This window comes from Arachis ipaensis, chromosome B5, assembly GCF_059453495.1.
Source record: "Arachis ipaensis isolate K30076 ecotype BB chromosome B5, ASM5945349v1, whole genome shotgun sequence".
Classification (NCBI taxonomy): domain Eukaryota; kingdom Viridiplantae; phylum Streptophyta; class Magnoliopsida; order Fabales; family Fabaceae; genus Arachis; species Arachis ipaensis.
The window spans coordinates 159,758,625-159,781,369 of record NC_142440.1 but is presented as its reverse complement, the minus strand read 5'-3'; the positions used below and the strand labels follow the sequence as shown (position 1 = coordinate 159,781,369).

The following is a 22,745-nucleotide window of genomic DNA, read 5'->3' as shown; positions in this document are numbered from 1 at the left end:
TATACAATTTATAATAACGTGTGTGTACTAATTTGGTGTAGTTGAAAACTATAAAAATTGTTTAGCATGGAGCTCCCTTCAACACGTTAGTTCCATGAGCAATCCTTTCCTCTATATAGTTGGCAAAGTATTTGATAGAGTTCCAATAAAGAGTTCTACATAATGGAATTGGCCAAATTGTTTTAATTTTGTCAAGAGTATTTACTTATTTTGGTCTTCAAATAATTTCAAACGAGGCATTTTACTCTCTAACTAAATTTAATTACTTCATTAGTCCCTAACGAAACTGTCATACATGTGAGTTAACTTGCTTCGTCAAACGTTAAGTGTCCCTGGACTCCTCTGTGCGGCAACGGAGCCCCATGTCCACTAATTTTCCTCGTATCCTCCATGTCGCCTGCGAGGGAGAAGTGTTAGAATTGATCGAAGCATTGGCAGCGCATCCAGTGGAGGGAGGAATCGGACAGCTAAAGGTGACAACCCAAGATGTCATTGCGGAGCATATGCCATTGTGGTGGAGTCTGGCACAACAAAGAACCTGAAAATGCTATTCTTTGATTTTCCTTATTTCAAGGTAACAATGATGTTATTGTAGTGATCCTTTCGTTAATTAAATTGCTGTAATGTTGAATCTTTAGAGATCCTGATGTGCTGTTTTTTCTATAAGGCAGCATGCAAATAGAATAGTCAAAATTTTTAAATTATTATCACCGAAAACCTTATCAGGCTAGCATTCACAGAATAGATTAGTCTTCACTGTCAAGATCCAATTTCCTAATTTTTTTTTTTGGGAGCGTCTGCAGTTCAAGTAAAGGATTGCGTGAAACAAAGGTATCTCTACCTGACTCAGTTTCGTCATCAACCGTTGCAAAACTTGTTTCAACCGAACCACTTGCTGCGAGTACAGACCCCTCATCTGCAGCAAAATCAGAAGACAATGGTGGTGTTGTAATGGCAACGACAGAGTGATCACCAAAGTCCCCTTATTAACTTCCCCATTTGTCCAATAACTCATAAGATTTGTTAGAGAAATTGCCCTTAACAACCACAATTCGAGAAAAGAACAAAAAAAAACAGAAGAAAACAGATGAGATATTTGAAGTAATAATAGTAATCTAACATATATAATTTACCAACTATGCTGCGTGTACACCAAAATCAGCCACCAAAGTCAGCCACGAGTAAAAAATACATGTTGGAAGACAAATACACATTGAAAATAAATTAAATCACACATGTATTTATACACAAATATATTGGTGGCTGATTTTAGTAGCTGATTGGTATACAAATAGTATTTTTGATAATTTACTGAGGAGGACGGCGGATTCTGCTGCAACCCTGGTGAGGATGGAGCAGGGGGGATCCACCATAAAGGTTCCAGCAACCTGACCTGAAGGAGACGCAGCCTCTGAAAGCGAAACAGGAGCACAAAGAGGAGAAGCTCCCTCTGGCTCGATCAGAGAAGATGAGGGAGAGGTGTGCTGTGAAGACAGGGCGAACAGATGTCACGTGGAAGGAAGCTGCAGGGATGCTTCCGGATAGTATCAGCCACAGGTGACAAAGACAACAGCAGTCTGGTATCACAGCAACTGTCAACTTCAGTGGCAGTGGCCATTGATACCGATGCTAGGCCTGAACGGTGAATCATGGGGAGTATGTAGAGTAGCATCTAAGGTCACCTGATGAGGGTAAACTGAGGTTGGGGTCGAGTGGTCCTCATCCCGGCTAGACAGTGACCAGAAATAAAGACACTATGTCTAATATGCATAGCATTAACAACTTACTTTGGTAACAAATAAACAATTAAACATTTGTTTTCATTAACTTATTATATATCATACGTGAGATCAGCTTCTTCTAATTTCAATATTTCTCATGTTTTCTGTTTTTGAAAAAGAATACCAACTTAATTTCCTTTGCGCCATACATAAGGGTGTGTGTTTGGAAACACAATAAAGTCGATATTGAATTGATTTGCAGATCACATGAAGTTACTTTATAGCACAATAATTTCACCCCCTGAACTCGGAACTCTATTTATTACGCTTAGGTGCAAATCTTGCTTAAGGAAAAGTACAAGTGCACGCACTCACTCGTATAACTATAAGAATTGAAGATGTCTAATATTACCTAGTGATTATGAAAGAGCCGTATGAATAAATGAATGCTCGAGCAACAGAAGTTACAAAAACCCAACTTAAGAACTCCGAGCCACCTAACTTACTATCTTTGACAAAGAAAAGCTATACATTTTATTCCAATTAACTTATCACAGTTCTTTCTGCATCACCTGAAATTAATGTGCTGTCTGGAGACAAACCCAACGTTTTGAGGTCATCCATACCATCAGCTTCTGAATTATCGGATTTTTCTTGCTCAGCAACAAGCATAAGCATCTCGAGCCGCTTATCAAATTGCAACGCACTCTCATCTCTCTCGTCGAGCTCAGCAGCTTCAATTTCAAGCCATTTCTCGCGCAAATCATCGAGAAGGTTTCCTTGATCCGATTTTAGATCAGATCCAGGCATGCTTGGGACAGTAGTACGAAGAGAGGAGTCTCCAGATGGTGGAGGGAAAGTCAACAGCATTGCCCTGAACTCTTTGGTATCAGCAAATGTTTCAAAGTTACAAGCAATGGTGTCCAGACAATATTCCCGAATCTTGAAAACACCATACCTGGACAAGGAAATTCTCAAATACTACTAAATCAAAAACATAATCTAGCACGCTACATGATTATTAGATGTGAAATCACAAGACCAAATATCAATTATGATGTCATAAATTACAAATACATAAGTTACCACAGAAGGCGCACAACACTTCCAAGACAGACAATTTAATTATATAACAAATGCTTTTAACCAAAGAGTAATTTCATCCTGTAACAATTTTAAGGCCAATTACACTATTTGTATCATGACATTCAGTTCTTCTGATAGTGTGATTCGTCCAAATAGTTAAGTGAACATAATTTCCATACAAACATTTAAGGTTTCAATCATATCTAGATATCCTCATGTTTATTACCCAGTTTTTGACATCTTACCAGTTGCCACCACCTAATAGTCCATGTTACAACAGAAAGCATAGTACAGAATATATGACATAAAACACTGCCTAGTACTAACCAAGATAGATTCTGCACAAAGGAATTAATATCACTTGGGTAATTCTTATTTACACTCAATCATATTTACAATTCAAGTTTGTAATTCCAGCTCAATGAATGGCAGGAAATAATGAAATCTGAGGAACAAGCACCACAATATATTAGTTCAAATTCCACCATATTTTCAGAAAAATAGCTTAGCAAAGTACTTATTATGATAAAGCTTGCTAAGCAAACAGTACTTTCATAATTCGAGCCTAAAATGTTTTGAACAGAATTAAAAAAGCATACTAGTGAAAAATATTGAAACAAGCATTATAGGGCCAAATGGTTATTAATATTTTTTATGGAAGAAAGGATAGCTGTCTACAAGTCAACCACTGTTACAACAACGCAGGTAGGCAGGAATGTCTAAGCTATGAATCCTATTAAAGGAAAATCCAGTTAAACTGGGGATTAATATAAGGAGAGGAAGCTGTGAAATGTCTCTTCATTGCATTTTCATTGTTTGTGCAATCTATAGAGGACTAAGTCTGAAACCAAGGAACTATTCTCTGTATAGTTAAGTTTTATTTCTATCAATATGTTAACAGAATAAGAGCTCTCAAATCTCAACTGCAAGCTACCGTAATGTATTCAAATATGAAAAGGGGGAGAAGCATTCTGATATCAGAATAAAAATGTGATGGAAGCATTTGAGCATTGGAGGTAAGAAGCATGGCAGGACGAAGAAGACAAGAATGGTGAAGTTTGAAGATTAGAATGGTGAAGTTTGAAGATTACGGTATATTACGTATCAAGCTAATTAGAAATTAGGGACCAAAATGTAATTGAGTGAACTATGGGCTGTGGTGGGTTTTGTAACTAACTTGCCACCTGGTACAGTTAGTGAGGGAAGAATGAAGAAGAGGGGTATTAATAGTAACCGAATGGTGGAAGGGGAGGTAGGCATTAGAGTAAGGAATCAGATCAGAATTAGAAGATGCTAGCTCTCCAACACTCAGTCAACACTCCTACTTTTTCCTTGTGATTTCGGCACTTTTCCAATCCAATAAAACTATAGCAGGAGTGAAATCATCCTGATTCACTTCCTTTTCATTCAATACTACATCTGCTGTGTTAATTTCACTAAGATAAAGATTAAGGGCAAAATTGGAAAAAATGCTGATTAACTATTGACAATAAAAGTAGTAAAGATAAAATTGAAACTTATTTCAAATGTTAAGAGTGAAATTGAATCAAATTAAACATTAGCAGTATTTTTAAAGAATTTCAAAAACGCTAAAGACAAAAAACATATTTTATCCGATAGAAAATTCTCTTGGTTTGTATAAAGGGCTTCTTCTGAGAGCAAGGAGTTGCTCTCTATTAGCTATAGAAAACACATTGAGAAAACAATATAGAAATGTTTGACAGATCCCTTCCCTCCACCAAAGTGTAATATCAAACATGGAACAATAGTTGCAGCCACTAATGTAAAACAAAGCAAGCATGACAGAAATGCAACATACAGGTCTGCTAATATTAACCAATGACAGAGTTCTTCGGGTGACACCATCTCCAAGTGTGGCAACAACACATCAGCAACCGCACGCTTAAGAGGAAACAATAAGTATCTAGAAGCGACGTCAAACATTTCCTCAGCCTGTTCAATACACACTGTCAGTGTAAGACTATACAAGACAAAACCAACAGAAATCTATATGAACATATACATACATACCTGATCTGGGTTTATATCCTGCAAGCCATCAGTGTACCTGAAACAATAAGACAGCAGAATAAGATTTACAATAATCAAATTTGCAGCAAACAGAAATGTCATCATGCTATGAAGGCACCCCTACAAGGAAAATTCTAGAAACATTTATTTAAAAAAAAAAATACACAAAAAATGGCCTGCAAGAAAATAATAATAATAATAATAATGAATGAACTCAAAACAATCAATCTTCACAAATTAGAATCACTCAACCAGAAACTACTTAAAACAAGCATGATGTTGAATAAATATTGCAACTAGAAAACAATTGATTGTGTTCATTCAATAGAGATTACATATTCTAACTTGTATGGAAGATACAAGGTGAAACCAGGCAAATGATTGCATATTAGAAAGATTACATATTAGGTTAATATGAATCAAGAAAAATCCTGAATTACAAGATAACATATAGATGATAATAAGCAAACAACGAAAAGTTATCAACTACTGTCCCTCCACTATTTCAAAGTTCCAGATTTTACTGGGTAGAAAGGAGACTTACATATATTCAATCATTTTCTCAAATGCATCTGTACTCAAATCATGCTCTTCAATGCAAGGAAGTAAATCCAAATATAACTCATCTTCCCCTTCATGGAAGTCCTTCATACGCAACAATCTTGTCTTAAAATATTCAGACCTTGATGCAAGAACCACTTGATGGCAACGGAAATTTTTCCCATCAACTCTTACGCATACATCAGCAAGATCATCAATAGATCTACCCATTTTCATAGCACCTATGCCAGCAATCATTTCATCAACTGCATCATCTTGACCGTTTGCAAGGGTTGAATTTGAAAGGGCAGTTTGAAGGATTAAGTGCAAGGCTGCAGGAAGCCTGTCTTCTACAGGAAGGGACAGACCTTGCAAAATGTATCGTTTCTGTGAGTTATCTACATCCTTCAACGCTTTATATTCCGCATACTTTTGATGAATGACTTCTTTCTCGATAATTTTCTGCAGTGATTCGAGGTTGCATACTTTACAGATTCTCACAAGATCTTCCATGTCATCCACAGCAATCTCTAATCTGTCCGAATAAAAGAAGTGTATAAGGCTGTAGAGTGCAGGATATGACAATTTTTCCCGTGGCAATCTCACTTCACTGCGATCTTTCCAATCAGTCTCAAACTTTTTCTTAAAAAATGGTGACCTTGCGCTTAATATGACTCTGTGAGCTTCAATAGGCCTTCCATGTACAATAAAAACCACATCTGGAGGAAAATAGCCACGGCTGGATCCCTGGGTGGATGAAATACCTACTCCAGTAAGATCACTATTGAGTCTCACACAATATCATTATTTGGGAAAAACACAATTAATAATCGTTTGCTCTTTGCAACATTAAAACATCAACTATGACATACCTATTCCACATTAGAAAACAACCACGGAAAAGAGAAATACAGTACTATTAGAGTGGCTCAAGAATCATTATTGTATGCAGTTGATGATATTATCATATCTTAAAATTTCAACCTCGTAATTAGTGGTCTAAGTAATTTAAATTAGTCCAATATGATTGCCATTCAATTTCATAAGTAGCTCACAATTTCAGCAGCTAAAAACAAAACTATTTTCTTTAGGTTCAAAATTCTGTGGCACAGAGGAATGAAGCAAAAGAGATTAAAAAAGAAAGGGCAAGAGGATATCGTACCCGGAAGATGAAAGTCGGTGTCTGAGAGGTCATAGAAGGAGCGGTTAGCGGGGGAGGAAAGGAAGGTGTCACGAAGGGCGGCCTGCAAGGGGGCCAAGGGAGGGGGGCGGGCCTCAAAGGCCTTGAGGAGTTTGCGGACTTTGAGATTAAGGGCGGCGTAGTGGCAGCGGTCGCCGTCGAAGGTGTGCTCGGAGCAGATGGCGCCGCTCTCGAGAAGCATGCGAGCAGCGTCGAGGTGGCCGGCGAGGCAGGCGTAGTAGAGAGCAACGGAGTCCCACTGGTCGCGGGCGTTCACGTTGACACCAGACTCCAGCAGGTAGCGCAGCCGCTCCACGTCCCCCGCCCTCGACGCCTCGAAGACGTCCCCGTTTGGGACCTTTTTCAGCGGAACTGACGCCGCGAAGTCCGACGCGTCCAGGTCGATGCCGTCCTCGATGAACGCCATTACTGCCTCAGGATTCTGTTCAGAAAGGGTTTTACTTCTCAGAGGGAGTCAGACTCGAACTCTCTAAAATCTTGTTTCGAAGCAATTTTTAAAAAAGGTTTTTTTTTCTAATGATTTTTTTAAAGAACTTTTATAAAAGTAAAAGTAATTTTAAGTTTAGATGTCTCATGTAAAAAGATTTTTTTATTTATCAATTTTGTTTGGATAAAATAAGATAAAAGTATTTTTTTGTTCATATACAATGTAAAAAATATTTTTAAAAAAAAAAAGATCTTTTAAAAAAATATGTAAATTGTAGTTTCTCAAAAAAATATTTTTTTATTTTTTTAGTACTTTTATTTTTATTATTAAAAATTTATCAAACACATTAAAAAATAAAAAAAGATCTTTTTTATTAAAAAAAGATCTTATTTTATTGATTTAATGGCGCCCAAACAAACACTAACTCAATGCCAGCCATATACGTTTATTTAAAGAAAATGCTACTTTTTCACCATTCTTATATTAAAAATTTAGGTACAATCAACTTTACATCAATAATTAAAAAATATTAGATAAAAATTTAGTTAAATTAATCAAATTATTTAACGATTTTAAACTATTAATTTTACTGTAAAATTAATTACATATAAATTTTCATCTTTTTACATACATAATAGGAGTAAATCATCATTTCTAGATCTAGATACTCACAAAACTAACTATCAAAAAATGCTGATTAACTATTTGCTTAATAAATTAAATTAAATTAACTATACATGCATGCCTAGCTATATAGTTAATTACATATTTGTTTATTACTTTACTTATGATGTGTAGTGTAATACTCTAACTATATGTCTAAATCAATTTCAAATTTTCAATACTTCTATTACGATAAGAAATTGGTTTTAGGTAAAAATGATATCGGATATGAATATGAATTATGATGCATTATATATATTATTATTTTATTTTTTTTTATTTTCTAATGTTACTATATTATAGGGCCAAAGCCTAAACTACGAAAATTATTAATAATTATAAGAGTAAAATGATAATTAGATCTTTAAATATATTAAATTTAGATTAATTTGTCTTCAAAAAAATAAATAGTGCAAAATAAAATTGAATTGTCTATATATTTCGTTATTTACAGTGGTGCATGTCTCATTATTATCATATGAGCAATATTATTTTGAGTTTTTATATATCATTTATCAACTGCTCTGTATTTGTTACAATCTTATCAAAATAAATGAAGTTTCATTCCAAAAGTTGTTATTTACATTACTATCTTTCATAGATAGACAGACATGTTAGAATAATTAATAGTACATATAAACATTATCGTTAGATTTTAGTTGATGAATTGATAAAAGGACATCATGTTTACCTTTTACTATCTTAAAAGACCAAATTGATACTTTTTTTTCTTTAAAGACTAATTTGTCTAAAATTAAAATATTCAGGAACTTCATTGTTACTTTACTCTAATTATAATTATATATATTTATATTATATTATCGTTTTCTATATATATTTATAATCTTTAGAGTCCATAATTTAGAGATTAATTCTTTATTTTTATTTGTCTAAGTCTAAGGTTTGTGTTAAAATAAAATGGGTTCAAATGTAGATAATGGTGAAAATTATGGATTTGAATCCTCTAAAGTTTGAATTTCATTTTAGAGAGTAAAGTGTGATCTCTCATTATTAATTTCATAGGTGGGACCAAGAATAAATATGAAAGAGAAACTATTCAAAGTACAAAATCACACTTTACTTTCTAAAGTGAAATTCAAACTTTAGAAGATTCAAATCCAAAAATTATACCCGGACTGAAATTGTTGGTGGTGGTACATCCAAAAAGATTGCTAAAATATTGCTTCAAGAAGTAGGAGTAACAAAGCTTGAAAGCATGGTATTTCTAGGCTGATTTTTTTGTATATAAAAAAAATATTGATGTTTTTTTGGGAAATGAAATTATTTGGTGTAATTACAGATGGGTGGATTTTGTAGGTAAAAAGGTTAACACGTGGGGGCGTGGTGCAACACGTAGGAGCGTGTTGGACACGTGGCAACATCCTGACCAACACGTGGGAGCATATTGGCCAATACGTGGGGGCGTGTTAAATGAATTCCACAATACTGTAATACACTTCAAATATCAATATTCAACCAAAATACCATCTCCATTTCTATATTAAAAATAATTTCTGGTATTTCTATTGATGGAGATGCCAAGGGAATAAAGTATAACACAATTCAACTCTTTTTCATGTTATATAGTCAAGATTATGACAAATATTGATGGGATAATACAAATATTTTATATCTATAAAAAAGATAAAAAAGAATTGACCTGAGAAATAACAGGAGAATGAACGTCATTGACGTTATCAAACTCCAGTGACCAACTTTTACCACTTGTCCTTCTATTTGCTGGTCAACATTTTCTAAAACTTCGGCACCAATAATGCATTAGCACAATGGGAAATAAAAAATTAGCCATTCAACACTAACTAAGTATCCATTGATCACAGCTTTGTGAACACTTTATAACTCCACCCCGAGAAAGAAAATGTTAAAACTAGTAAGGTGAAAAGCATATATATATATATATATTCTCAATCTTCGTCTTTGCACGTCAAAAGTTGGTACTAATAAATTGAAAGCATTTTTTGAAGACGCATTGGAACATAATAACACATTATCAATGGCCAATATTGTTACTAGTTTGCTTCTGGTATTATTGATTCGCATTACAGCAGTGCATGGGAGAAAAACACTGCAAGAAAATAATGAATTGCCAGCATCGTCGTCTATAGCTGCAGCAGATACCGGTATTTGCAAAATAATGGTAGAGAAAAACGGTTACACTTGTGAAGAACACAAGGTGCATATTATTACTACTTACTGTAATAATAAGTTTAGAGGAATTCTAGGGGCCAGCAACTTTTGTGATTTGTAACTATCAAATAGTCATTAATGATGGTTTTAAGGGTGTGAGATTGGTGTGAGATTTCATCCAATGTTTCATTTTTCTTTGCTGGTTACATGCTGGTCAGAATTTAACAAAGTTGCTGGTCCCCTAGACTTTTCCATAAGGTTATTCCCATGTATACCATTGGAGGTATTTTTTTTTTGAAGGAAATTTTTTTTTTTTTGTTGAACTCGATCAGGTTACGACAGAAGATGGTTACATCCTTAGTCTGCAGAGGATGCCGAAGGCGCGATCCGGTAAGGCAGCAAACAAGCCACCAGTTTTCTTGCAACATGGACTCTTTGTGGTAAGTTGTGTTACTGCAATAGAGATATGAGAAGTTGGGTAAATAAGTCAGAACTTATCTTATTTAACATTCATTAATTATAGACAATTATATTTTTTCCAGGATGGTATCATATGGTTGTACAATAATCCAGAAGAATCATTGGGATATATCTTAGCGGACAACGGCTATGATGTGTGGATTGCCAATTCTCGTGGGTCAAGATATAGCAAAGGCCATACATCACTTGCTCCTGATGAAAGGGTTATTTTTTATTTTTTTTATATTGAATAAATACACTTAATTAGTCCTCTTCATGTTTCATATAAGATATAAATTTTTACATTTGATTTTGAAATTCGACGCCAAACAAGACCGGAGAAAGAGAATGGAGCTTGCTTGTTTGGGAGGGTCGTCCACTTTATCAGATTATGAAACTTTTGGAGGAAATCAAATTTTAACTACTAGATTTGAGCTAATTTATTCTGTTATTAATAGGCATATTGGGATTGGACATGGGATCAGTTACTGAGTTACGATCTTCCTGCTTCAGTTGGATATGTATTCAAACATACCGGTCAAAAAATGCACTACGTGGGTCATTCCTTGGTGAGTTCTGGTTTTTACTTTTTGTTATCTTATTTAAATCATCCTACTATACATATGTGTGTTTATGAATAACCATAACATGGAATTTCAGGGTACTTTAATAGGTTTAGGTGCATTCTCCCAAAATCAACTATTGAATATGTTGAGATCAGCGGCATTACTTAGCCCAATTGCTCATTTGAATCATATTACTTCACCACCATCCAAGATTGCTGGTGACCTTTTCATGGCAGATGTAAGATACACATAAATCACACAAATTAAATATACTCTACTTGAGCAATGAAAATGTCAACAAATACGAAATAACAAAATTATTCTCTTTTTTTGATTTTTTTTTTACAGAAAGCTTACTGGTTAGGCATTCGTAAAATCGTTCCCAACGAGTAATGAAAAGAACCTTATGTTAATTTTTCACTTCTTAACTTTTTCAAAATTTTTCACTACTAATATGCTCTTCTAATGAATAGGGCAATTGCATCCAAACTTTTGAAGAAAATTTGCAAAGCACTAAAACCGAGGGACTGTTCAAATATGTTAGATCTTTTTACAGGTACTTATATCATTGGAATGATGAATTTCAGACACTTTATTCATATATATGTTGATTTCACTAAAATAAGGCGTTATTTTGAAATTTATTAATCAAAATTTTAGGTCCCAATTGCTGCATAAATGGTTCAAGGCTGGAATTAATTGCTACTTATGAACCACAAGCATCATCAACGAAGAATTTAATACATCTATCACAAAGTAAGTATTTCAATTAGATAATAATATTTGAGAATTTTGTTATTGAGGGTAATTTTTTTTAGGTATTCTATGTTGAAAGTCTTATCTTATTGATAATTTTATTTTATAAATTTTAAATAACAAGATATTGTTTGATTTGAAGTATTTTATTTATACTTTTATAAAATTCTAAATTGATGAACTAATCTTTCTTCATATATGGCTTCAATTTGAATAGATATAAGAACAGGGAAAATTACAAAATATAACTATGGACATAGAGAAGAAAATATACAACACTATGGACAACCTAATCCTCCTCCTTATGATATGGCTAGCATTCCAAAAGAATTCCCACTTTTCTTTGGCTATGGAGGGACAGACATGTTAGCTGATGTAACGGATGTCCAAATTTTGCTGTCGGAGCTCAAAGATCATGACAGGAATAAGCTCGTGCAGGTGTTTATCAAAGACTATGCTCATGGTGATTTTGTTATGGCTGTCAATGCTCACAAACTTGTTTATGATCCCCTTATGTCTTTCTTCGCTGCTAATTGATATTGTACATCAAATCTTGTAAAAGTAGGTTTCATTTCAAGGTTTCAATAAAGCAAAATACTCATTCAACAATGCAAAACTAGTTAACTACTTTTGAACCATCGCAAGTTGGCACAGATGGATGAGGGTCTGTGTCCTTTAACCATCTCTCCCGGGTTCGATACTCACTGGAGGATGGGAATGGAGTTTGCTTGCTTGGGAGGGTCGCCCACTTTGCCTCTGCAGTACCCGAGGGATTAGTCATTGGGCTACTAGTCTGATGGATATCCTGGTGCAAACAAAAAAAAAAAAGTTAACTACTTTTGAGTTTTGACAACCACAACTACGGAAAAGAAAATACGTATAAAAGTATAAAATAGAAACATATACAGTAAAAGAGTCATAAGGCTGGCTTGTGGAAAGACCATTAAACTGGTTCTAAGGCTAAAACGACCAAATAAAATAAAATCATGTCTTTCAAATCAAGACTCATATAGTAAATATATTAGTAGTGAGAAAAAACAAATCTTATCAGAATGAACATAGAAAATAACATAAATTTGTCGGTAATGTGATGAACTGATGATGATGCTGGTAGTGATGGTAAGTCGTGGAAGAAGGGTAATTTGAGATTTTTGGATAGTTTTGTAGAGTTTGAACAGTTTTGTCGTATAGAGCCAATCTTTCATGGGTACAACTTTAATTCTCTTGTTTTGTGGATAAATTTACCGTGCTCGAATTTTTTATAGTTAGAAATGGCTATTTAATTATAAAATTTAATTATAGAGAAATGTTAGAGAGCTATCAGAATTTATTATTTTTGTCTATTACTTAACCATCAACTCAATTCTTTTAGTCTAGTTTCTTTAATTTAGTAATCTAACAATATACTTTATCCTATACTTTTAAATATTAGGGTAAAGCACTAAATTAGTCCCATACGTTTGGACGTAATCCTGTTTTGGTCCTTAAGGTTTAAAGTGTCCTATTTGAATCCAAAAAAGTTTCATTTAGCTTCAATTTAGTCCCACCGAAAGGTCAAAGATAAATAATTAACAAAATGTCCTACATGACAGCAGTATAAGAACAAGGTCGATAATTTGGAGAATAAGTAGAAGCTCCAGAAGCACAAAATCAACCGTGGATGCATCAATACATGCATTTAACATTTTTTTAAGTTTTATAGAAAATATTTCATTTTAATTATAAGAAAAATGATAAATAAATGTATTGATGCATCACGGTTGATTTTGTGCCTCTGGAGCTTGTACTTATTCTCTATATTATCGACCTTATTCTTATACTGCTGTCATATAGGACATTTCGTTAATTATTTATCTTTGACTTCCGGTGGGACTAAATTGAAGTTAAATGAAACTTTTTTGAATTCAAATAGGACACTTTAAACCTTAAGGACCAAAACAGAATTACGCCCAAACGTAAGGGACCAATTTAGTACTTTACCCTAAATATTAATAGCTAAACAATGACAAAAAATAATAAATTCTAATAGTCCTCTAACATTCTTCTTTATTATATTTATAAATTTAAAAGAAAATTTTTTTATTAATTATAATATATTTTTTATTTTTATGATTATGATCTTTATTTTCTTTTAGGAGAGTAATCAAACTATTTAGGAAGGTATGCATAACTACTAATAAAAAGTATATAGAAAAAATGATGTCGTTTTAAAATATATTAAAAATGTTATATTTTAAAATTTGATAGGGACAAAAGTATATAATTTAGAAATAGAGAACACAAATAGTATTATATAATTATATCTGAAGATGGAATATATTTCACTCTAAATTATGTTCCATTCTAGTCTAAAGGAAAACATCTGCAACCATTACAAAAAGCTTTGCATTACATTAACTTGAAGATTCTTGTGTAGAAACCATTGCGCAACGAAGTTCAACTAGTGCGACTGCTTCATTAATTGCATCCATCACTTCTAGTTTGCCTCTAGTAACAGCTTCATCCATTGGAGTCCTCTCATGACTGAAAACATGATGCATTATGAAAAAAGGATGCATGAGAAAAAGCAAAGCACCGCATAGATAGATAGATACATTTTGAAACGCTTCAAACTCAAGTAACGTGACAAACCTGTTCAAAACACCAACATTAGCTCCAGCCATGATTAACTTTTTCACAACCTGAAACAACACTTGCCTGTTATAAGAAAGAAACCATCATATGTGAAATAAGGAGGGATGCTCTTATTACAAAACAGTATTACCTCAACATGTCCGTTGAGACAAGCCCAGTGAAGAGGTGTATTCTTTTCCTCGTTTGCAACATTAAGATCCTGTCGTTCAAACACCCATTTTTAAACCCCCATCTTGTGCAAGAGCATAGGTGGAGAGGGAAACATGAGAGAAATATAAAAGGGTTCATGAGTCAATTTCCACATTTCGTTTGCCCCTTACTTTAGACGAATTGACTCTTAAACTCTCGTAAGTTTGCAATCTAATTCTCATTCCTTTCAAAGCAGTGTGGATACTTTTTCTAGTTAATTGATGTAGCACATCCCATGAATGACATTCCCAACATTTAAAACGGATTCTTTAAGTCTTTCCTAGTGCTATTTGATATGTGGGATTAGGATGAATTACATGCATTCATCAACGAGTATGACTACAGTCAAATAGGGTAAAAGATGAAATAAATATAAAGTAAATCATGTCTGATTTTTCCTAGACCAAAGCATACCAAAATGTACAAGCTATAGATTGATCCACTGGAAACACTCTAATTAAACACAACAGTTACAAACATTGATGTTTTTATTTGCAGGGAGCGGACACAAAAATTCTCATATATATTATTTGGTAAAACAAAGTAAAAAATTGTTCTGACTGCTTTCTGAAAGTGATAACACTATTACTTGTAAACAAGGGGGAAAAAATTAATTGTAATGAACAAAAGTCACACAATTAGTGTTTGATAACATCATTCTTAAAATCTAAAATTACTACAATAAACATAATAATATTAACAAGATGAAACTCAGAATCTGCAAAATCCTCAAATAATGAAATGTTATATAGTTTTTGGATAAAGTTTTGCTCAAGTCCCTAACGATTAGATTAAGCCCTAATTTTATCTCTAACGTTTGAACCACATTATTTTTATATCAAACATCTTATTTTTGTCCTCCGGTCAAAATTCAACCTTTTTCTTCCAAAAATACCTTCTTTTATTTTTCTCCTTCATCGTCATCTATTTATTCTTCTCCAACCAACTACCATATTACCACAACAACCACCATGCAACTGCCACTTCATTCTCTTTCTCAAATCCAACCCTCATGGCTTATCCCCCCCCCCCCCCCCCCTACAAAAAAATCTTTCTCCTCTCCTTTCCTTGAACAATATGCCCTTAATTTGATAATTTCCTTCACCTGACAGCCATAAATGTTCCATTATTCATTCCATTACATATTGTGGTCCTTCTCCTGCACCTTCATGTTTCATGAACTCGCGCTCAAACTAAAGCCACCACCATGCAACACCACCCTTTTCAGTTTTCAAGACGTTCACCCATTTCCCATAACACCCTCCTCCTCGCACATCCCATACTTTTCCTTCCCCTTCCCTCCATTTTGGAACCTTGCTTCACCCCTTGCCAACTCCATGTCCCTCTCATGGTCAAACAACTCCACTGTTATGTCATCATCTGCAATCCACAACACCTACTTCAAAACAAAGCTTGCTGCATTCCACGCTTCATATGGCTGAAATGAGAGAAGCAAACAGTATATCTGATGAAATTTCGTCGAAGAATTTGTTTTTTCTGGAACTCAATGATAATAGGTTATGCTTGTAAAGTTTTCTGTTGAGGTTTAAGTACAGTGATATGTTTGCTAAGTTTGGTGAACTGGGGATTGAGAGGTAGTGTTTGATGAAATGCCTTAAGGGGATTTGAGTTCATGAATACTCTCATGACAAGGTATGTGAAGAATGCTGAAGCAAGCTGAGGTAACAAATAGGACAGCTGAAAAAGTTAGTGGGAAGGGCACGAGTGAGGGATGAATTCTAATATAGGAGAGACGACTGAGAGTGTATACAAGGTGGGACAAAGGAAATGAATAGGGCAGAAAAGGATCTAGGTTGGGCATGACCTTAGGCGAGTGGTAGTCTCTCAAACGCTACCTTGTTTCCTTCCTTTCAGTACTTAGTTCTTCAATGAATACATCAAAGACTGGGAAGGTATCACCTTGAAATCTTCCACCTGCTCTGTTTATTATCCAATCTCTCTTCCACTCTTACTTCCACTCCCTTCCATCATTCTATACTACATCTTCTACTCTTCTGCTGCTACTACAGCAGAACATCACTGAACATGATTTGACACCACTAAATTGAAAAGTGTAAAAGATAAAAAGTGGTGATGATCAATTGAGTGATTTGCTATAGGACAGAAAACAACTTTCCATATAGTGGTAATTGAACAATGACTTAATTGAGATGATAAAAAAGACAGCAATAAAAAGAATATTTATGAAAAAGCCACTCACCACACCTTGACCAATTAAGTACTCCACAATTTCAATGTGCCCATTAGCAGCAGCCATATGAAGAGCTGTATTCATATATTAAAGGAGCAAAGTTAACTACAAATGGAAGGTAAAGTGCATCATAACCACTTCATTTTCTTAAATTTGGTTATCCATGCCAGAGTTACTAATTTTATATAACCATATATATACCTGTTCTACCCTGTTCATCCTTGGAATTAAGAGGAACACCATTAGATGCTAAGATCACAACATCATCCATGTCATCATACCTCGCGGCCTTCAAAACATTCAATACTTCACATTGAGATTCATGCTAACTGAAAGAGTTTATGTGTAGCAAACAATAAAATGGTAGAAGTTTGTCATTACCTCAAGCAAGGCTTCCACATTCGCTGACATCATTTCAGGCAGTGCTTGCACTGTTGTATTTGCCTCTGCCTCATCCATTTTCAGTCCACTTCACTGTTCAAGCCAAAGAAAAAACATGAATCCAAAAATCTATATTGGTGTGTTTGGAAGGTGGGCTGAATTTTATTTGACCATGTTGGTAGCTACAAGGTTAAGAATAGCATAAAATTCCTCTGACTGAATTTTATCTGACCATGTTGGTAGGTATAAGGTTCCTTGGAATTAACATTCCTGTGTTTGGTAAAATGGAATATTCTTGCGCATTTTATGCTATTTAACTAAAATATCCCTAATAATTTTAACTAAAAAAATTAGCATCTGCCAAAATTAACATTATTAAGTTAAAAAATACCATCCTAAAAACTTGACAACACTAACTCAAAAATCAATAACTTAAAATCAACAATTTAACTAGAAGAAAATGATATTACCTACAAAAGCAACAATATTTACTACATAAATAAAACCTTAATCTCACAAATTATACCAAGGTAAAGAATTAACAATAATATTATATAAATGGACAATTCTATTGGAATTTGTTAATTTACATGTTTATGATGATGTTATATAAAAGGACATTTTCTAATTAATCTTACTAACTATTGTGACCCTCAAACCTATATACTTAACTTAATTTCCAAACTATGCCCAAAACCCACTTATCCAAGCTTGAACCAATTTCCTATTTATTCCATAACTACAAATTACCTAACTTTATTCTTTATCCATTCATCAACTTATCTCCTAATCTCAGAATCCACTCTCCTTAAAACTCAAGGATTTAGAGACAACTAATCCACCTACCAAGGGGCAATGGGCCTCAACCAACATCATCATAATCATTCTATCATCAATCAATCATCACCAAAATCAAGAGATAACCAAGTCCATCACACAAATCCCTACTTACTTTCGTTTAAATATTAGAAAAAAATTGACATAACCTCCCCTAAAACTTGGACATATTTCCTTTAAGGTTCTATTAAAACCAACCATTCCTCGACAATTTCTCAACCTCTAATACGTTAAAAAGATTTTCAACATCAACTTTCATTATTATAACCATGAACCATAAACAAATTCCTTTTGGATTTCCAGTTGGATTTCCAACCTAGAAATTTAGCACCAATCATGATCTCAACACCACATTAAACTCCAATTAAACTAACATAACCATCAATCCTCATCCACCACCACAATCAACCATAATTAGGTTTTCTATATTCATAAACTTGAGTAATCATCAACCATTCATGACCATCGTCAATCATAAAAATTAGATCAATCAAACTCTCATTAAAGGTAAACAATCCATAAAACAATCATCAACCCGTAAATACTTTTTTATTAAACTTGCAATTGTAAATAAAAATGCTTTAGTTTAAAAGAAACCCGTACCTCAATTTGACTAATTTTTTGTGTGTGGTGTAGAAAATGAAGGTGGCTGCAGTGGTGTTGACCAGCAGTGCAGCCGTAGGGACAGCTGTAGAGGTGTGGAATCCGGCTCTGCAGCAACAAGGCAGAAGCAGAACAGAGACGGCAGACCACAGTGGCAAAGACCGAACAGTGCGGGTGAGCAGGAAGAGTGGAGAGGGGCTGAGGGGGGTAGCTGCAGACAGAGGGAACGGACTGATAAAAATAAAAATTTGTTTAATTTTTTTATTTTTAAATTTATTTAATTTTATTTAATATATTTTATAAAAATAAAATTTAATTTAATTTTTTTTAATTTTTTAATTTTGATTCCTCTTTTAAATGTAGCTTAGGGATAAGAAAAAGAGATAAATGAAAATGAAAATTAAAATATATATATAACATGAAATGACTAAAACATCTATAATAGAAATAAAATATTTAAGGTAGTTAGGTAAATTCACAAATTTTGAAAATTAATGAAAATAGGATAGAAATTTTTACTCGGATTTCTAGATTAATTTTGGTAGAATTTTATTTTATATTTCTATTTTTACGCGAAATTTTTTTTTTGAATCTTCGTTTAGAACAGTTTCTGCATAAATTTCACACGTAGAAGAGTTTTGTCATTCTTTTAGACTCAATTCGGACCACCTTATTTTGTTAAATAAGTAGAATTTAGTTTTTTTTTTTATTTGTAAAATTATAAGATTAAAATTAAAAAAAGTCTACAAAACTTGTTGAACTAACCCATAAAAATATTATTGTGTAGAAATCAATTATTTTTAATTTAAATTTTTAATTAATCAATCATAATAAATCTCAAAAAAAAAAATTAACGAGCCTAAATTATTTATCCACATTTCTTAATTTCTTATCATAATTCATAACCTAGCCACTATTAAACAATGAACATTGATATCAAAAATGCTCGCTAAATGAACATTGTTCTCTTGAAAAAACTAATTTGACATCTTTTATATAGAAAAGAGAAATTTTAGGTTCAAATGATGATAGCTAAATATTTATCTGATACTTCACTTTGTGAGCTTCTTTCTATCCATAATCCATCTTAAAGAAGAGTATTTTTGATGTATTAAATTGTTGGATCAATCTTTCTAATTTGACAAATAAAAATTAGAGGACCCTTTGCGAATGAATGTTCCTTATATTCATATTAGTTATTTGGATTTCAAGGTGCAAGATATTTGGGGGATAGTAGGTGGTGTTTAAAGAAGTATTATTCTTCTATTCCCGATAATGTGCGGGTTGAGCTCAACAAATACAACTCTATTGCTTAATGTGGACCACAAACTGGTTGAATTTGGGGACATTCTAACTTTTATACGGCCAAGAATGGGTATGAATGGGTTGCGCAAAATCTTTTATTGGCAGCATAACAATAATTGGCAGTAAGTGTGGAGATTAAAAATTCCAGAAAAAATTAAATTTCGTGTGCGACTTGCTTTTCATGAGACTTTGTCTATTGCATCTTTCCGAACTAAAAGAGATATTGCTAATTCTAATATTTGTCCTCGTTGCTACAATGGAGTGGAGTCTATTTTTCATTGTTTGCGTAATTGTAGCATGGCTAAAATTATGTGACATAGGAACGACTTTTTTTCTTAATCTTTTTTCTCGAACTATAATTTACAGAATTGGTTTGCTTTAAATGTTAAGAAGAATGGTTTTCTTTTCTTGACTGCTGTGTGGATTTGGCGAAGCTACAACAATGGCATTTTCAGTTTTGATCAATTTTGGTCTGATGGTCTCCAACTAAACTTCAAATCCTTATATATAATTCTTGTCAAGATTTTAACAAATCAATTCATACTCGAAAAATTGGTGCACTTCCTTTTTTGTTGATTAATTAGTAGTTTCACGAATAAATAATCATCTAAAAAAAAGAATGTAACACCCATATGCATATATTTGAAGTGGCTAAAATTATTATATCATAAATTAGAATAAAAATAATTTGTGACCGTGAATACATGAGCCCGCTCCCTAAATAGTGAGGTAGTGTTTGGTAGAGAGACAGAGACTGAAAGACTAAAACTGAGAGACTGAGACTAAGAGACAGAGACCGAAATAAATTTTAGTATTTTATTTGGTGCAAAGTGAGAGACAGAAATTGAAACAAGAATAAAACTCTAATTTAATTTACACAAAAGATAAAATTGGAATTAATTAATTGAAATGAAGGTATTTTAGGTATAAAATGTTATTAAAATTTCAGTCTCTGTCTCTAAAAATTTCAGTCCCCTGTGTCCCTACTTTTTGGAGATACTGAAATACTGAAATTTTAGGGACAGAAACAAAAATTTTAGTACCAGTCTCTGAACCAACAAACATGATACTGTGTTTCAGTTTCTCAATCTTTGTCCTAATACCTCAAAACAAACACTACCTGATAGAACTAAAGAATAGTAAAAGAACAAAAACCTCAAACTACCAAAATACAACAAAAGAGAAAAAGATAATTGTAATAGTTCAAATGATTAACATATGTAAAGAACTGAACAATAGAAGAGATAAAATAATTAACAAGCAAAAAACTAAATAGTATTAAGAGATTTCAAAAAATAACATTTGGTTGTTTTATCTATATCCTTAGCGACACTTGGATTAATATAATCCTCGTCTTACTACTCAATATTATCTCATTTGTTCTCATCGAATTATGTTTTTTTCATTAGACTTATTGTTAACTTAACAAGAAATTTATCAATTGACAATGTAGCTATTTTTGTAAATGTATTTTTTTTTCTAAAACCAGCTATTTTTCTTTTGCAAGAGTTTTTTTTTTTTATAATCTCCTCTTTTTCTTTTGCAAAAATGGTTTTTTTTTGTTTAATTCCATTCCCTTTCCCTATTACCAAGAGTTTTGATCAGCCTCAATTGTTGTTGTTATTATTGTTGTCGTCGTTATTATTGTTATTGTTGTCGATAATGAAGCATCTTTTCTTGCTTGACTTCCATCCTTCTCAAGAACTTTGCATGCATTTCAGCACTTGACTTTGAATTTATTTTAATATCAATAATTTTTTGATTTTTTTTTGAAAAAAAAAAAAGAAAAAAAAAAGTATGAGAGGAGTATATATAGAAAGTTATTGACATAATGATAGCATAACCCAATCTCTAACATTGCTTAAAATTTATCAAATATAAGAAATTCACTTTATAATGTTGAATTATGAATGATAATGTCAAAAAGTTTTTACAACCAAGATATAAATCATATTTTATCTCCTCAAACAACTTATATCTTTGCATTTTCGTTTGGCCCATCCTGATCTCTATTTCTTGACGTGATAAACCTATACAATGTAACATTTTTGAAATTTTTTATTTATTAGATAATCATAAACTTCGTTCTTTTGTCCCCAACTAAAGTTGCTATTATAATTTAAGTTTTTTCAATATACATATATAAGGATATTTGAATTGTCACTATAACAAGTATTTTTAAAATAGAGTTAATGTTGATTCTCGGCATTTCAAAGTGTTAACTGAAAGTGATATCAAGTCTGACCAATTGATAAATATACATATATCTAATTCTAATTAATATATCTAGATTAATATTAATCAGTTACCTATTATATTTAGTGTGCAATATATTTCAAACAATTTTACTCAAGTGTTGGTAGCAATAGTGAAGCATGATGATTTAGAATTTTATAAGCCATCTTAGCTCAGCGGTAGAGCGCGTGGCTTTTAACCACGTGGTCGTGGGTTCGATCCCCACAGATGGCGATTAATATAGTCACAAAAAAAAAACTCTATGAAATGGTATCCTGGCTAAATAGATCAACTTGTGTTTTTTGTCTAAATAGGTCATTTTCAATTTAAATTAATCATGTTTTAGATTAAAATATTAACTTCAGGAAAAAAAATTTGCCCTTTTAATTATTGGGTTGAAACTTGAAATATTTTTTGTTAGAACCTAAGATATATAAAAAAAAATAATAAGAAAAAATTAAACGAGCTAAACAGGTCAGCTAATTTATTTTGCAAGCCAGCCCATTTAATTATAGGTTAATTGAGTTAAACCTATTTAACATCTCATTTTTATAGGTCTACTTTTAGAGCCAAAAATCCACTCATTTATTGTTCTTAAATGATCCAGTCCGATAGGCTAGCCCATTATGACGGCTTTGATTGAAATATTATAAAGTTATTATCAATTAATATCAAATAATTTGGTCTTTGGTTTGAAAAACAAAAATAGAGAGTGAATATAAATTTAGCTCTAATTGAAATTTTTTTTGCC

At 32.8% G+C, this 22,745-nt stretch overlaps 3 protein-coding genes, 1 long non-coding RNA gene and 1 other non-coding gene across 6 annotated transcripts; 3 read left to right on the top strand and 2 right to left on the bottom strand.

Moving 5' to 3' along the window:
* Positions 1-354: 354 nt before the first annotated feature.
* Positions 355-1,870, top strand: LOC148566416 (uncharacterized). Its single transcript, XR_015883774.1, has 2 exons — positions 355-574; positions 804-1,870. It is a non-coding gene; the product is annotated as an uncharacterized LOC148566416 (long non-coding RNA).
* A 138-nt stretch (positions 1,871-2,008) lies between these two features.
* Positions 2,009-7,053, bottom strand: LOC107644963 (ankyrin repeat family protein). Of its 2 annotated transcripts, none has more exons than XM_016348942.3 (5): positions 6,541-7,053; positions 5,383-6,142; positions 4,839-4,875; positions 4,627-4,760; positions 2,009-2,679 (listed from the first exon to the last, which is right to left on the bottom strand). In XM_016348942.3, exons 1-5 carry the CDS (start codon positions 6,983-6,985, stop codon positions 2,265-2,267), a joined length of 1,791 nt encoding a protein of 596 aa, XP_016204428.1. In that variant the 5' UTR covers positions 6,986-7,053; the 3' UTR covers positions 2,009-2,264. The 2 variants fall into 2 exon arrangements, with proteins under 2 accessions (XP_016204428.1, XP_088345180.1); XM_088489054.1 differs by having other exon boundaries at positions 5,383-6,159; positions 6,627-7,053.
* A 2,630-nt stretch (positions 7,054-9,683) lies between these two features.
* LOC107641567 (triacylglycerol lipase 2-like) lies at positions 9,684-12,135 on the top strand. The gene is made up of 9 exons (XM_016345051.3): positions 9,684-9,863; positions 10,150-10,257; positions 10,360-10,500; positions 10,735-10,845; positions 10,937-11,080; positions 11,191-11,231; positions 11,316-11,398; positions 11,503-11,598; positions 11,816-12,135. The coding sequence occupies exons 1-9, from the start codon at positions 9,684-9,686 to the stop codon at positions 12,133-12,135; spliced, it is 1,224 nt and encodes a 407-aa protein (XP_016200537.1).
* Positions 12,136-13,861: 1,726 nt separating this feature from the next.
* On the bottom strand, positions 13,862-18,669 carry LOC107644962 (ankyrin repeat family protein). The gene is made up of 7 exons (XM_016348941.3): positions 18,455-18,669; positions 17,015-17,107; positions 16,835-16,922; positions 16,643-16,707; positions 14,363-14,431; positions 14,230-14,279; positions 13,862-14,121 (listed from the first exon to the last, which is right to left on the bottom strand). Exons 2-7 carry the CDS (start codon positions 17,090-17,092, stop codon positions 13,992-13,994), a joined length of 480 nt encoding a protein of 159 aa, XP_016204427.1. The 5' UTR covers positions 17,093-17,107; positions 18,455-18,669; the 3' UTR covers positions 13,862-13,991.
* Positions 18,670-22,156: 3,487 nt separating this feature from the next.
* On the top strand, positions 22,157-22,228 carry TRNAK-UUU (transfer RNA lysine (anticodon UUU)). Its single transcript has one exon. It is a non-coding gene; the product is annotated as a tRNA-Lys (tRNA).
* The last annotated feature ends 517 nt before the right edge of the window (positions 22,229-22,745 follow it).